A 15,646-nucleotide genomic window follows, 5' to 3' on the forward strand; every position below is an offset into this window, starting at 1 on the left:
TTTCCGAGCTTCGAGGAATCGAGGGTCAAGCTTCGGCGACCAGGTTGTCAGGTTCTTCGAGTTCTGCAAAGTTGTAGACCCTGAGCATCTGTTTGGTGAAGTCAAGTGTCCTTGTAATATCCCAAAAAAATGTTGCCAAATGTTGATCTTCGGTGCGTGGATGTGGGAAAAGAGTTGTGGGCCGTTGGATGCTAACTCAGAGTCATTTGTGGCATCGCTTCTTTTCTCCCGCAAAGAAACCCTAGTGGTGGCATTTTCCCCCTTTTGCCCCTACTTGGCCGCCACCCCTTCCCCCCCTCCCACACTTGGCCACCCCTCCCCCCTTTCCCCTTGGACTGGCCGTCCTCTACTCCCATGGCAGCCCCTCTCCACGGCTTCCTCCTCCCTCTAGATCTCCCCCGCGCAGCAAGGATCGAGAAGAGGAGGAGCACGTTGAATTGAAAGGGAAGAGAGGATCAAGGAGATCTTCTTCCCTATCTCTTCTTGAAGAATTTCTTGGGGAAACCCTAGGTATGGATGAGATCCTTGTTCCTCCCTATAATTATGTGCTTTTGGAGGTTGTGGATCATGGGAATTAAAGGATTAGAGGTTGGATTAGATGTGGGGTTAGGTTTTGATCTTGAATTTAGTTTTCTGCAGAATGGCAGATTCGACAGTTTCGGTTTATGTCAGTTTTCTGTGGTCATAGTGGCCTAAAAAAAAAGTCTATATATGAGTCGTAGATAATTTGTAGATCTTTCCGTGGCCGCGAAGAACACCTCAATCGGACATCATATCAGAGAGTTATTGCAGTTTGATTATAGCAGTTTTTCAGTCTCTTAATTCTGTGCAGGATCTGTTCTCTTAAGATTTAGGGAATTTTATCAATAGAATTAAACCTTGGGTTTGTAAGAAAAGATGTAGATAATTTCATAAGCTTTCCATATTGTTAAAGAGTGCTTTCATATGAATTATGAAACTCCAGTTATGTTTGTTTTACTATGGTTGTTCCTGTTTGCCTGACAAAAATGAGCGGGTCTGTTCACCGGTAGGTTTCATTAGGTAAATGGCCGAATTGGCTCTCCCAGCTATGGAGAATTTTGTATAGGGATAACAGTTCTTACTTCCAGCAGAATTTCATGATTTTTTGTTGAGTAGTTTGTGAGATATCGAATTTTGAAAGTTAACAATGCTGCTGTCTAAATCAGATTCAGTCAGTTATCTTGTCAGATGTTTTAGAACTTATAAATGGCAGAATTTAATTATCCATCGAATGCCGAAGTTGTAGAGTATTTTGTGTAGATACTCCTAGAGTATTTGTTTGATATCACCCCTGTTATAATTTTAAAGATACAAAATTAACAAACAGCGCTGCTGCTGTATGACATGTGGTTCAGACTGGGAGGTTTTCCACCAGGTCTTGGTTTCTGGTGTAGGAGCGATTTGTTGATTGTTGGCAAATATTTGTGAAATATTTGTACTAAGTTTTATGCCCGCTAGCAGGTGGCTACACTCAAAATCATGCCTAGTACAATTTTCTTCTTCGATGAAGGCAAGTGAATGTTTGGGTGGTTGCTTCCGTTCTGACCTGTTATTTCTATCGCCTACACTCTAGTGTTCAGAATTATTGGATTCTTTCATAATTGGACTCCATGGTGATGCTTTACTTGCTTGCATTATCCTGATGCTCAATCATATATTATGATGATTATGATTCGAGTACGACTCATGAGATTAATTCACACCCCTGAAGGTAAATGAAGTATTATTTGAGGTTTGTATTGTATCTGAAGGTAAATGAAGTATTATTTGAGGTTTGTATTGCATGTGAAGGAAGTGAAGTATATTGATAAATGTAGCATGCCATATACATTGCATGATTCACTTGCATCTGAAGTTGGGTCGTGACCTATGGTCTGACCGTACCGGTACAATTTAGCATCATACGTTGCCCGAGGAGGGGTACGATGCGGCTTCATACCCTTAGAGGTATGAAGGCAGAGGACATATGTATTGCATTCATATGCATTCATTGAAGTGATATTTGCAGATGATGTGGTTTTATACCCTCAGAGGTATGAAGACAGAGTACCTACATATTGCGTTCCACTACAGGAAATGCATAAAATTTCGTGGGCCCGGATATTTTCGTCGGTCGGCCCACGAAAATACGGAAGGTATTTTCGTCGGCCTCGTCACCGATGAAAATAAAGGGTATTTTCGTGGGCCCGGGCATATGTTCGTCGGCAGGCCCACGAAAATAAGGAAGATATTTTCGTCGGCCTAGTAACCGACGAAAATAAAGGGTATTTTCGTGGGCCGGGGCCGTGCCGATGACAATAGGACATCTATTTTTGTCGGCCTCAGTGGGGCCGACGAAAATACGACATCTATTTTCGTCGGCCTCAATGCGGCCGACGAAAATAAAAGCCCTAAATCGTCCCGTTCACTTGCCCACACCTTCTCTCTCCCTCTCGCTCCTTTCTCTGTTTTGAGTGCCGCCGCACGCCGAGCCGCCGCCGCACTCCCATCGCCGCGCGCTCGCACGCCCGGCCCTCCCCTCGCTGCCGCACGCCGCACTCCCCTCGCCGTCGCACTCTCCTCGCCGCCGCACTCTCTGTCGCGTGCGCCCGTCCGTCGCGCGAGCCCCCGCCTGCCCTCGCCGTGCGTCGCGCGCTCGCACGCCCGGCCCTCCCCACGCCGCCGCACGCCGCACTCCCCTCGCCGCCGCACTCTCCATCGCGTGCGCCCGTCCGTCGCGTGCGCCCGTCCGTCGCGCGCGCCCCGCCTGCCCTCGCCGTGCGTCGCGCCCCCGCCTACCCTCGGCGTCCGTCGCGTGCGCCCGCCGTCCGTCCACGCCGAGCTCCGTCGCGCGCGCCCGCCGTCCGTCCACGCCGAGCTCCGTCGCGCGCGCCCGCCGTCCGTCCACGACGCCCTCGTTCCCCGTTGTGAGCCTCCCCGTCTCCCTTCTTCCACCTCTGTCTTGTGCAGCGAATTCGTCTTCGGCGCCGTGCGCGCCCGTTCAACGCTCGCTGCTTTGGTATTCGTCCGTCCGGCCTGTGCCAAGTGGCTGGGGGAGGGACGTGGCTATGGACTGCGACTTGGCGCTAGCTAGCTAGCGGGGCGCGACGGGGAGGAGAGGGATGCCGCCAGCCAGCCGAGGACCGGCGTCGCGGACCCGTCATCAAGGGGGTTTCTACCCGATTTGACTATATAATTCTTATTATGGTGCAAGCTTGTGACGTCCCAAGGTGAACGCGGTGTTGGGTAGCCTCTGTCGCTTCTACTACCCTGGCATGGTAGAGCTCAATGGCGAGATGTTCGCGGCTATGCAGTGGGCCGACTGGGGTCTAAAGGACTATGTCCAGCCAGGGGAGCCAGGGGAAAGCAGTACCGGAGGGGGAAGTTCGGAACAAAAACGAAAGACTTGTCAGGTGGCTGTGTGGGACGAGTTCTGGGTGAGTTTACTTTCGTATATAAGCAATTCACTGAATTATTGCTTCTCCTAATCTTACTTTAACTTAACTTCTCCATTGATATGTAGGGGAGGTTCCAATTGCCGAATGAGATCGAGGAGGATCAGGCTCAGTGGTCACGTGTGAAGAGGCACTTTCGGAAGTGCGCTGATAAGGTAATCAAGGATGCCATGTACAATGCTCGCATCGTGGCCGTCAACTACTACTACAAGAAGATAAAGGGGCAGAAAATGAGCAAAGCATTAGGGGCCAATGAGATCTACCTCATAGAGGAGCAGTACCTGGAGAGCGTTGTGGATTGGCTGGCGAAGGACATGGAAGCCTGGAGGTGGTTGGCTAAGAGATGGGCGTCGCCAGAGTGGATTGCAGAGTCCCAGAAGCACCGTACCAACCGTGGCACTGAAGGACCGGGGCACAGGTACGGCGCCGATGGACACCTTGGTTCCGCACGCCGCATGGTAAGTATATAAATCAAACTTGTATGTTACATCTATGAAAATTCTATGGTTTAACTCTTCTTTTTCATGCAGGAAGCTGAAAGTGGAGTTGCTCCAAGTTTTATGGAGGTTTACGTCCGGGGTCACCGTGGCCCTGATCCGGCGAACCCTGATGTGCTATGCAGCGAGGCGGCAAGGGAGAAAATGGTAAACAAGTTTGTATTTACGAATTAAATTGCATGTTTTGTGTCTAACTCCAACTCTAATTTTCTTTGCAGAATGCATATGGGGAGGAAATGACTCAACGCCATGGGCCTGACTTCGACTGGATGCATTCAGACTTAGATGCCTCGGCGTTATACCACAGTGGTGGGGGTAGAAAGCATGGCAGGTGAGGTGTTTGTGTTTGATTCGACGATTTCATTAACAAGAATGTGTCCACTTAATGGCTCAACTATGTGTATCATGCAGGTTTGCCTTTGGCACCGGCGTTGTGGAGTATAACAGGACAATAGGTCAAGGGAAGGCATCGTCTTCGGGAGGGAGTTCTCGATCCTCCAGGTCTGCTCGAGAGGCTCAGCTGGAGGAGGAGACTCGGGCAGCACAGGAGCAGGCTCGAGCAGCACAGGAGCAGGCTCGAGCAGCGCAAGAGCAGGTTGGACAGCTGACGCAATATATGGCTTCTTATTTTCAGGTAATTCGTCTATCTCATCACGTGTCGTCATTGAATTCAAAGTATATTGTTGTGATTCTAACGTTGCATCCATTTGCAGGAAATGACTACTCGACTCGGCCCTGATATGAACTTGCCCGCTTTTCGCCCTCCCCGGGTAACACTATCTGAACACTTCAATTCCATAGCAACTTTTTTTTATTATAAAAAATGGCTCGCAGGCACAAGGATGGGGATAGTGGCCAGGACAAGCTCTAGCGTCGCAGCCACAGTGGACCGGTGTTGGGTGGACGCAGGCACCTCCAGGCACTTGGACGCCTCCACCACCCCAAGGATCGCAACCAGTCCCGGGATGGGTGCCACCGGTCTCCCAGCCACCGGCGGGCTCTCAGCCATTTCAAGCGTGGATGGCACCGCCACCGACGGGGTGGGTGCCACCACCTCTGGGGTGGCCACCACAACAGTACCCGTGGATGCATGCACAACCTCCTCATCACCATGGATCACAGGTGACGTTCCATGTTTAGTTTTATGCAAATATTGAGAAAACACAGCAATGTATAGGTATAGGGATAGCAAAACACAGCCTTATTTGAATGATTGATGAATTGCAGGGTTCAGCGTCACATGCTCATGGATCGGAGGGTGCTGTCAACGTTCCAGACTTCCTCGTCCATGGTTCTGGAGGGAGTGGCCACCTTCCTGGTGGCGGAGGAGGGAGTGGCAAAAACTCCCATAGCCCGCCGGAGTGAGTAGTGAGTAGTGAGTGTGTTTTGTGAATTGTGTATTTGAATGGACAATGGACTTATGGACTTATTTGAATGGACTATGGACTATTTATGTATATGTGAATTTGTTTTGTGAATTGTGTATTTTGCTTGTGAATCTGTATATGTGAATTGTGATATTGTGTATTTTGCTGTGAATTAATAAAAGGTGCAGAAAAATCTGTTTTTGGGGGGGGAACCATCAATTTTCGTCGGCCTCGGTGGTGGCCGACGAAAATATCTTGGGAACATATTTTCGTCGGCCATCATCAGGCCGACGGAAATATCGGGCACGTATTTTCGTCGTCCACCACCGGGCCCACGAAAATAGTCAGTCGACCAACTATTTTCGTCGGCCTTGGGAAAGCCGACGAAAATAGGTATTTTTCGTCTGTACCGACGGAAATAGTTGCCTATTTTCGTCGAACTTATTTTCGACGGCTATTTTCGTCGGCCTTTCGTCGGCCTGCCGACGAAAATATGCTATTTTCGTCGGTTTAGGCTTATTTTCGTGGGTTTTTGGCCCACGAAAATTTAGGCATTTCCTGTAGTGTTCCTATGCATACATTGAAGTGATATTTGCAGGTATTGTTGACGTAGGGAAGTGTTATACAAATTATTGTGGTTGTTCGAGGAAATGAGATGATATTGGTTATATTGAGACTACTGAGTTCTATATCTACAAGTATTTCTGATCTTAATAGTGATTCTTTTAAAATGTTGATTAATTCAATTTGTGGTTTAAATATCTTATCAAAACAATTCGCTTGCTGAGATGTTTCATCTCACTCTTCCATTACTCAATGCAGGTGCTTGTTGCTCATCAAGAGAAGTGGGAAGTAGCAACACATCCACCTTCACTCTCATAATAACGCTGTCTAGGCGCAGTCATGATTTAATTAGAAACTTCTTGTCAAAGGATGTTGTTTCTAACTAGTTGTGTGCACTGCTTGATTTAGTTCATGTCGTTATGGTTGTCTTCCCATTGCTAGCAGATTATTAATGTCTATTATGTTTTCTTATCATGATATCTATTTATACTTTGTTGCTTCCCCGTTTATGCAATTTTTAAAGGGGATGCTGTCGAAATTTTATATATGAATGTTAGATGTGTAGTTTAGTTGCATTCTGGGGTATTTGTGGATCCCGGGGTGTTACAGTTGGTATCAAAGCATAGGCTTTAGATTCTTGGCAATTTGAAGATAAATTTGACACACTCGCACATATAGGAAGGGTATGGGTTTAAATATCTTTGATATATGTTAGTGTCTTTGAAGTGCAGATGACAATAACCTCACCCCTCCCTATTCCTTTACGGTGATGTGGTAAGTTGTTTATGGCTTAATGCTTGATATAATTTATTTCTGAAATTTTGATATTGTTTTATTAATGCGGTAGATATCGCTGGTCATTTGTGAGAATGAAGTTGTTATTATGCTTGTGATATACAAGTATGCCTATGTTGTTTTCACCATGTTTTTCATGGTTTAGTTTTATTACAATAATATTGTTATATATGCTTGATTGAGGGTGTTTCTAAGAGGAGTGCGAATTGCGTGTTTTGGGGTACAAGGTAATCATCAATTTGAATTTAAGTTGTTGAGCGGTTGGTGGATAGCTCAAACTATCTTTGCAAAGAATGATTGTTTATGTTGAGAAACCAGTTCTGAAAGAAAAGAATATTGGTACTTTTATATGGATTTTTGGGGGAAGTCTTTACATAGCCAGAATGGCTTACATGTCTCTCTTCTATCGTGTGTTTTAGTAGCCACAAAGCCTAGATGTGGTTTAAAGTGGTTGCATGTTAGTCATGCTAATTGTAGAATAAATCTTTGATTTTTCTTGATCCATTGATTATGTATTAATACGTTGAGGATTTGATGGTTCTCTTCCCGATGCATGTTTGTGGAGCCATTGTTGGACCACTTATCTATTGGTTTGAATGAAGTCATTGCCTAGCCTAGAGTTGGTTGTGTGTGGTTAGTCACCTATTCCTAAATGATGTGGTTTTTACATCAGCTTGGGATGTTTGCCAAATGTGTGAAGGATTACTGGGTTAGTATTGACCCTTTATGTCTGGTACTCTGAGTGCATCATATGATAGAATGAAATGTAAGTTTCTGAACTACAGTAGATGAAGACTTATATTAATTATGTGTAGGTTAACCTTACTAGTTTGGATATTTTTCTTAGTTGAGTTGTTGGATGAAGTATAGTGACATGGGTTAAGCAAGTATTGTGTTGTCGTTGGGCTGTCAGTGCTCTATGTGGAGTTTTAGGCATTTCTTCTATGAAATGTGCCGCGCAGAATGTTATTGGCTTCTTGTCGGTTCTATTGCTCCATTAGTTCTGTAGATTTTCTCCCTTTTGGTGGGGTGCAAAGAATGTTAGATTACATGATTATCTTTTCATTATGGCAAGAACAAGGTTTAGGAAGATTAGGAGTTTTGTTTCAATAGAACTACTTGTTTCGTGGTGATGTGAGGTGAGGTGTTTGATCTTCTTATACATTCATCTGGTGTGGATGTTTCACCATTGAATTAAAATGAATTATTGAAGTTGGTAAAGGTTGTGCTTAGTACATATTACCCCTTCATAAAAGAGTGTCGTTTTAAGACATTGATGTGAATGTATGGTTGCATCCAAATTCGATGTTGTGAAATCGTAGTGTTGATTGCATCTATGACTTGGTTTGAGCTTCATTACATGTTGGTTCATGCTTGATGTCAGGTGGTGTAGTATCCTTAGACATTTAGTCCGAGGTAGAAGTTCTTGTGTTAATTAAGACCAATAATGGACCCATGTTTTGGAATGGTGGTGCTATATGGGGTACCTTGGATGTTTTGTTTGGAGTGGACGAATTCGAGGACGAATTCTTTTTAAGGGGGGTAGAGTGTAATATCCCAAAAAAATGTTGCCAAAGGTTGACCTTCGGTGCGTGGATGTGGGAAAAGGGTTGTGGGCCGTTGGATGCTAACTCAGAGTCATCTGTGGCATCGCTTCTTTTCTCCCGCAAAGAAACCCTAGTGGTGGCCTTTTCCCCCTTTTGCCCCTATTTGGCCACCACCCCTTCCCCCCCCTCCTACACTTGGCCGCCCCTCCCCCCTTTCCCCTTGGACTGGTCGTCCTCTCCTCCCATGGCAGCCCCTCTCCACGGCTTCCTCCTCCCTCTAGATCCCCCCACGCAGCAAGGATCGAGAAGAGGAGGAGCACGTTGAATTGAAGGGGAAGAGAGGATCAAGGATATGTTCTTCCCTATCTCTTCTTGAAGAATTTCTTGGGAAAACCCTAGGTATGGATGAGATCCTTGTTCCTCCCTGTAATTATGTGCTTTTGGAGGTTGTGGATCATGAGAATTAAAGGATTAGAGGTTGGATTAGATGTGGGGTTAGGTTTTGATCTCGAATTTAGTTTTCTGCAGAATGGTAGATTCGACAGTTTTGGTTTATGTCAGTTTTCCGTGGTCTTAGTGGCCTCAAAAAAAAATAAAAAGTCTATACATGAGTCGTAGATAATTTGTAGATCTTTCCGTGGCCGTGAAGAAGACCTCAATCGGACATCATATCAGAGAGTTATTGCAGTTTGATTATAGCAGTTTTTCAGTCTCTTAATTCAGTGCAGGATCTGTTCTCTTAAGATTTAGGGAATTTTATCAATAGAATTAAACCTTGGGTTTGTAATAAAAGATGTAGATAATTTCATAAGCTTTCCATATTGTTAAAGAGTGCATTTATATGAATTATGAAACTCCAGTTATGTTTGTTTTACTATGGCTGTTCCTATTTGCCTGACAAAAATGAGCGGGTCTGTTCACCGGTAGGTTTCATCAGGTAAATGGCCGAATTGGCTCTCCCAGCTATGGAGAATTTTGTACAGGGATAACAGTTCTTACTTCCAGCAGAATTTCATGATTTTTGGTTGAGTAGTTTGTGAGATATCGAATTTTGAATGTTAACTATGCTGCTGTCTAAAACAAATTCAGTCAGTTATCTTGTCAGATGTTTTAGAACTTATAGATGGAAGAATTTAATTATCCATTGAATGCCGAAGTTGTAGAGTATTTTGTGTAGATATTTCTAGAGTATTTGTTTGATATCACCCCTGTTATAATTTTAAAGATACAAAATTAACAAACAGCGCTGCTGCTGTATGGCATGTGGTTCAGAGTGGGAGATTTTCCACCAGGTCTTGGTTTCAGGTGTAGGAGCGATTTGTTGATTGTTGGCAAATGTTTGTGAAATATTTGTACTAAGTTTTATGCCCGCTAGCAGGTGGCTACAATCCAGATCATGCCTAGTACATTTTTCTTCTTCGATGAAGGCAAGTGAATGTAGGGGTAGTTGCTTCCGTTCTGACCTGTTATTTCTATCGCCTACACTCTAGTGTTCAGAATTATTGGATTCTTTCATAATTGGACTCCATGGTGATGCTTTACTTGCTTGCATTATCCTGATGCTCAATCATATATTATGATGATTATGATTCGAGTACGACTCATGAGATTAATTCACACCCCTGAAGGTAAATGAAGTATTATTTGAGGTTTGTATTGTATCTAAAGGTAAATGAAGTATTAGTTGAGGTTTGTATTGCATGTGAAGGAAGTGAAGTATATTGATAAATGCAGCATGCCATATACATTGCATGATTCACTTACATCTGAAGTTGGGTCGTGACCTATGGTCTGACCGTACTGCACTACTAGAAATATGTTTATTTAAGACACACATTTTAAGACGGATATCAGTGTATTTTATAGAAGCGTCTTTTATCGTATGATGATGAGTAAGGTAAGACAGTTTGTTGGGGATCCGTCTTAAATAAAAGAAGTGTTTTGAGACAGTTACATCGTAAGAAATGTCTTATATTAATTTAATACGGATTGTTATTGAAAACCGTCTCAAATAAATATACCTTTTGAGTCATTAAGATTGCAAGAATTGTCTTAGATTTTGGTTAGTATATTAGACACTTCTGTATATGAAACCATCTCAAATAAAGATATTATTAGAGTCGTCTAGACTATAAGAATTGTCTTAAATTTTAGTGAGTATCTAGACACTTCTAAATATAAAACTGCCTTCGTATGATATTTCTAATAAGACGTATTGTAAAAAAACGTAGTAAATAGTGAATTTGGCTTAGTTTGGTGATATATATGATATAAAATTTAAAACTTATCTCTGCAACTTGATACATATATAGTAAAATGGACCCACATGCGACCCGATCATTAACGTCACACAACAAACCTAAGTCATCATTTTACTTTATTTCATATCATTTACGTACCAAGGGGTTTAGGGTTAATTGTTGAATATTGTGAGTGAGATGTACCATTTTCTATAAGTGTGTCTACATTTTGTTCTTTATCTAACTATTCTTTTAATAGATGCATGAGGAAGATAGACTAATACAGAGGCATACACTACCACACATGTAGCTACATATTGCCCCCGTGCTCTGTGTTGTTTCCTTCTCTGCAGCCTCCATAGCTGCACTGTTGATGTACGGCGCAAGCGCTGCTACCTCCTCCTGAACCCCTCCGTGCGCACAAGGATGCTCTGCCGCGCTGCCCCTAGGTGCTAACTCCCTCACCTGAATCGCTTAATTTTTCTCTCGCCTCCACCCAATCTCAGATCAAGTCCAAGCCGTTGGGGCCACTCTGATGACCCAGCCCCAAAATCCCCAATCGATCTTGATCAAAGCTCGTCGATTCCACCGGATTTGACCTCCCGCCGCATTTGAATTCCTCACAATTTCCACTTCCAGCTCGAACCTTCTAGAGGCATTGCGGCTCCAGCTCTACCCCTTTCCCCTAGGGTTTCGTGTTTGCCTCGGCGATGGGGGACACCCCAGCCGCCACCGGGGGAGGGACACCCTAGCCGCCACCGCGGCAGCGTCACCCGCTTGTTCCGCGCAGAAACGGAAACGCGACGATGATGGCGCGGGCTGCGGCTGGTGGCAAAGATCGTGATGGTGTTGGCGGCGGTCGGGGAGGTGCATGGCAGGATGGAGCCCACTGCGGTGGAGTAGACGCTTCCGGTCGAGGCACGAGAGATGCTTACCACCGACTTCGAGGGGCCTGTGCGGCCCAAGATCTGTTCTCGGGGAGGGGGTGCACGCGGTCGTCTAGGATCTCAGGCTCAACCATGACCAGGACCTAGCTATGGGGTTTCGCCATCCCAAGGCCTCCATCACTGATAGGCTCATGCTTACTAAGCGCAAGGTTTTGTAAACTCTCTGTCATTTACACTCATTCTTGCGCAGTTTACTAGCCATTTTGGTATGAATTTTGGAGATCTTAACTGAGGTGATCGTTGCAATATGAGAATTCTTGTATGACCATTAGACTATATTAATTTATATGTCATGGCAATGTTGTTTGCATAGTGCATGCTATGGCTTCTGAATGATACGTTAGCAAATAATGATTCCACACTTGTGATGATTGATGTATTGTTAAGCTTAATAAATTTGTTTTGATGATCTTGCTCTGTCTAGAAATCCCACATTACAGTAACCTTTTCATACAGCTAACCAATCATAATAATTCTGCATTTTGAATGCTTAGGACTACACTACTGGATATCGGTAAGCTTCAGCCTCATCAGAATTTTGGCCTTCCATTTTAGCAAATACTATCGGTGTACCAATTTTATTTGCAGTTTGTCTTCAAATTTTATTTCATGTAATATAAACACTGTCTATAATATTTTCAATCCTTTTTATGATCAACAATATATCCATCTCAAATATGGAAGCTAAGGCAAAGGAATTTAATGAGGTCATACAGGAACAATATTATCCTTGGTTTGCACAATACATGGTCATGAAAAGGTATCATTCTCAATTACTGATTTTGTATAGATTTGTCTGACAATGCTGAGGTATACAAATCACTGCTCATCTTAACAGGGCAAGCATTGAACCAAATTTCCATGATCTGTATCTGAAGTTCTTTGATAAAGTAAACTCAAAATCCTTGAACAAGGAAATACTGAAAGCCACATATGAGAACTGCAAGGTTTTTGTTCTCTCCAATTTGTCTGCCCTGTTTTTATTTTTTGCTAGCCATTTTGTTTAAACTTGGATACTTTTGCTGCAGGTCTTGTTAAGATCAGACCTTATCAAATCAAGTTCCGAGGAGCGCTCCTTGCTAAAAACCTAGGCAGTTGGTTGGGAAAGTTCACCATTGGTAGGAATCAGGCACTAAGGGCTAAGGAGATTGATCCAAAATCTCTTATAGTGGAGGTAGTGCTTCTCTGCATTAAACTCATTGGTAGTTGGAGACTTGGAGTTCCAAAAGCTCCCTTAGGCTGTCTAGATCCTTTATTTAGTATTGCTCTATATTATTTAATATGATATTTCTGTTTCACCTGTGTTTTTTGGTAAAATTTATGTGGTTCCTGAGGTGTACAATTCACTTCAATCGATTCAATTTGTCTGCTCATAATCTTTGGAGAATTTTTTCTTCAGGCATATGAGAAAGGATTGATGATTGCGGTCATACCATTCACTTCAAAGGTGTCCATTCCTGCTAACTTTTTTGTAAAATATTTCTCCAAAGATTACAATCTGATTAAACTAGCTCAAAGAAAATCCAATTATTAACTTGGGTGCATCATGAGTCATGACCATTGGCTGCTCTGCAGATCCTTGAACCTTGCCAGTCAAGTATCGCATATCGACCTCCAAATCCCTGGACCATGGGAATTCTAAGTCTACTTGCTGAAATTTATAATCTTCCAAACCTCAAGATGAATCTGAAATTTGATATTGAGGTCCTCAACATTCCTTTTTTTGATAGTTTCTTTATTGACTTTGTATCTGCCCTAGCTACCCATGGCCATGCTAAATGTTCTTTTGGGATTTTAGGTGCTATTTAAGAACCTTACTGTTGACATTCTAATGGAGTTGTCAGTTTTCTGGACATCTGACAATGATTACTCAAAGATAAACTAATGCCAACTACTACCTTGCTTTCTCGTTTGGAACATTTCTGTTTATTTACATTTGGAGTGGCTAGGGACCTATGGCACATGCAAATTTTGTTCAAAAGAAGTTTATTTGGAAGTATGTAAGCTTAACATAAATATAAGACGATTGTTTTTAAATTTTCTGATGTGTCACATTACTGTTTATGTGCTATAATCCTACAATCTGTCTATTAGTTGTTGTTGTTGGTAATTGAGCTTTACTTGTCCCGTGGCTGTCAAAGGGTTAATGTTACTAAATTCTTTCAAATGCCTAAATATTTGTTGCCAGCCCATGTATGCCACTGGTGTGGTACCTGGAAAGGTGATAAAATATGTAGTAGCTGTAAGAAAGCAAGATACTGTTCTGAGAAACATCAGGTATGTGTGTCGAACTTTAGCGTCCATGAATTGGTTTCTGACACGGACATATATTTTGGATTATTGGCTCTTAATTGTTGTTTCTCAGGCACTGCATTGGGGTACTGGTCATAAAAATGATTGCCTCCAGATAATAAGTTCTTCCGCTGCTTCAAATTCAGTTTTGCCAACTGTTGGAAAAGGTGATTATGTATGGATTACTAAAGCTATTTATACTCTTAACATTTGAATTGGGTTGTGATGACATTTTTTTCTCTACTTTCAGTTCCTGCTAACACTTCTTGGCCAAAATTTGAGATAAAAATAGACTATGAAGGTATATTTGATTCCGATAGTGGTGATGAGAATAACTCGAAGTTGTTGGTGATGCAAAGACATGGGAAACCTGATGCTATGATGGAGTCATGGATGGATCAATTTGAGGTTTTGGGTCCATTTTCTTTCAGAATAACCTCTGTTGGACTTCTGCTTATGCATCAATCATTATATTTATTTAATGCTGTCTGGGTAGGCCGATTCTGACAACAAATGCTGGACATCTTTTCAAGAGCGGGTCTCAAGAGCACCAAATCAAGTGTTGAGGTGATATTTCATTTCTTCCATGATTTCTCTTCTATTTTTACCATGTTTTGTAGTGGAACATATTTTTCCTTGTCTTTTGGGGGGAAATGGCCCTATACTTGAATTGCATACTTATTCTAAAACAAAGAAATGTTGCCAGTATTGCACATAACATGTGTGTTATGCAGGTATTGTCGAGAACCAAATGCCAAACGTAACATGTGTATTATGCAGGTATTGTCGAGAACCAAATGCTAAACCTCTCTGGGCGTTATCTTCTGGGTGTCCATCAAATGTTGATATCCCATCATGTAGCTACTGTAAAGATCCATTATGCTATGAATTTCAGGTTAGCCAAAGTTCATAGAAAAGAGTATTAAGTACTAGTGGCATTGAGGAGATCAACTATAAAAATATATTTCATAAATGTATGAGTTGAAAATGATGTTCATCTATTATTGTAAATATTATTATTCTCTATAAATTTGCCAAATTTAGGATAGTTTGACATAGAGCAACTCAAAAACATTATATTTCAGGATGGGTCTATTTATTATTAACATCTTCTGTCTGATCACCATTGGAAGTAGATCTGGCTTGGGGTATAGTAGATTGAATATAGAGGTACATGGGGTGTACAATATATAGGCAAGGATCATCAAGTTTGACGTCGACAACGTGGTCATGGTGACTGGCGGGAGGAACACCGGGCGTGTTGGAGTCATCAAGAACAGGGAGAAGCACAAGGCCAGCTTTGAGACCATCCACGTGCTGCTTGGAGCTTTTTGCTATGTCTAGTTTTCTCCTATTTGTTGTACAGGAAAACATAGAATATAATTCAAATTTGGTGGTCGCAAAAGTGTGGAGACTTTAATTCATATAAAGTTAGGCTTAACATTAGTGCAAACAGTTGTATTTTAGTTTAGATTTAGAGTACACTTATGTATGCGTTGTTTGACAATGCTTATGATATATTGAATGATACTTATTTATATTATATTAATTATAATGTTGTTCAATATATGTGTATGTATATTTCTCTTTCAAATTATTATAACATGATATCTGAAAAAATGATTATAAATTGAAGAATGTACTGTCGTGTAAGTCATTTCATTTAAATCTTAATAAGACGGTTACCAAAATGTCTAATATCAGTCTCCTAAATAAGACAGTTTCTAAAACGTCCATTAGTAGTCACCTAAATAAGATGGTTTTCCTATTGTAATCGTCTATTATTGTAGGATATTCGAGACGGTTTGATAAATACTTTATGACTTTTAATGTTTGTATTCTCTATGGTTCTTTAGTAGCAGTGTCTTCAAAAAACTAATTCAAGACGGTTTATCGGACGAAATGACTTAAACAAATACCTTTTTCAAACGGTTTATCGGAC

The 15,646-nt window shown here is 42.2% G+C and overlaps 1 protein-coding gene, 1 non-coding gene and 1 pseudogene across 2 annotated transcripts; all 3 read left to right on the forward strand.

The window, feature by feature from the left end:
- The first annotated feature begins 9,101 nt into the window (after positions 1 to 9,101).
- LOC118476247 (uncharacterized) lies at positions 9,102 to 11,677 on the forward strand (annotated as a pseudogene).
- Positions 11,678 to 12,061: 384 nt separating this feature from the next.
- LOC103648967 (CCR4-NOT transcription complex subunit 1) lies at positions 12,062 to 12,559 on the forward strand. Its single transcript, XM_035965358.1, has 3 exons — positions 12,062 to 12,172; positions 12,251 to 12,359; positions 12,441 to 12,559. Exons 1-3 carry the CDS (start codon positions 12,063 to 12,065, stop codon positions 12,501 to 12,503), a joined length of 282 nt encoding a protein of 93 aa, XP_035821251.1. The 5' UTR covers position 12,062; the 3' UTR covers positions 12,504 to 12,559.
- A 205-nt stretch (positions 12,560 to 12,764) lies between these two features.
- LOC103647070 (uncharacterized) lies at positions 12,765 to 14,755 on the forward strand. The gene is made up of 6 exons (XR_002267639.2): positions 12,765 to 12,859; positions 12,988 to 13,116; positions 13,211 to 13,689; positions 13,778 to 13,871; positions 13,955 to 14,271; positions 14,485 to 14,755. It is a non-coding gene; the product is annotated as an uncharacterized protein (transcript).
- Positions 14,756 to 15,646: the final 891 nt, after the last annotated feature.

The sequence above is a fragment of the Zea mays genome, chromosome 2 (assembly GCF_902167145.1).
Source record: "Zea mays cultivar B73 chromosome 2, Zm-B73-REFERENCE-NAM-5.0, whole genome shotgun sequence".
NCBI lineage: Eukaryota > Viridiplantae > Streptophyta > Magnoliopsida > Poales > Poaceae > Zea > Zea mays.

What these genes read in the sequence shown, in the direction of transcription:
- LOC103648967 (XM_035965358.1), top strand. Translation starts at nt 12,063, where the DNA reads ATGATCAACAATATATCCATCTCAAATATGGAAGCTAAGGCAAAGGAA. An exon ending in CAATACATGGTCATGAAAAG is followed by an intron (nt 12,173 to 12,250) that starts GTATCATTCTCA and finishes TCATCTTAACAG; the next exon opens with GGCAAGCATTGAACCAAATT. An exon ending in CCACATATGAGAACTGCAAG is followed by an intron (nt 12,360 to 12,440) that starts GTTTTTGTTCTC and finishes CTTTTGCTGCAG; the next exon opens with GTCTTGTTAAGATCAGACCT.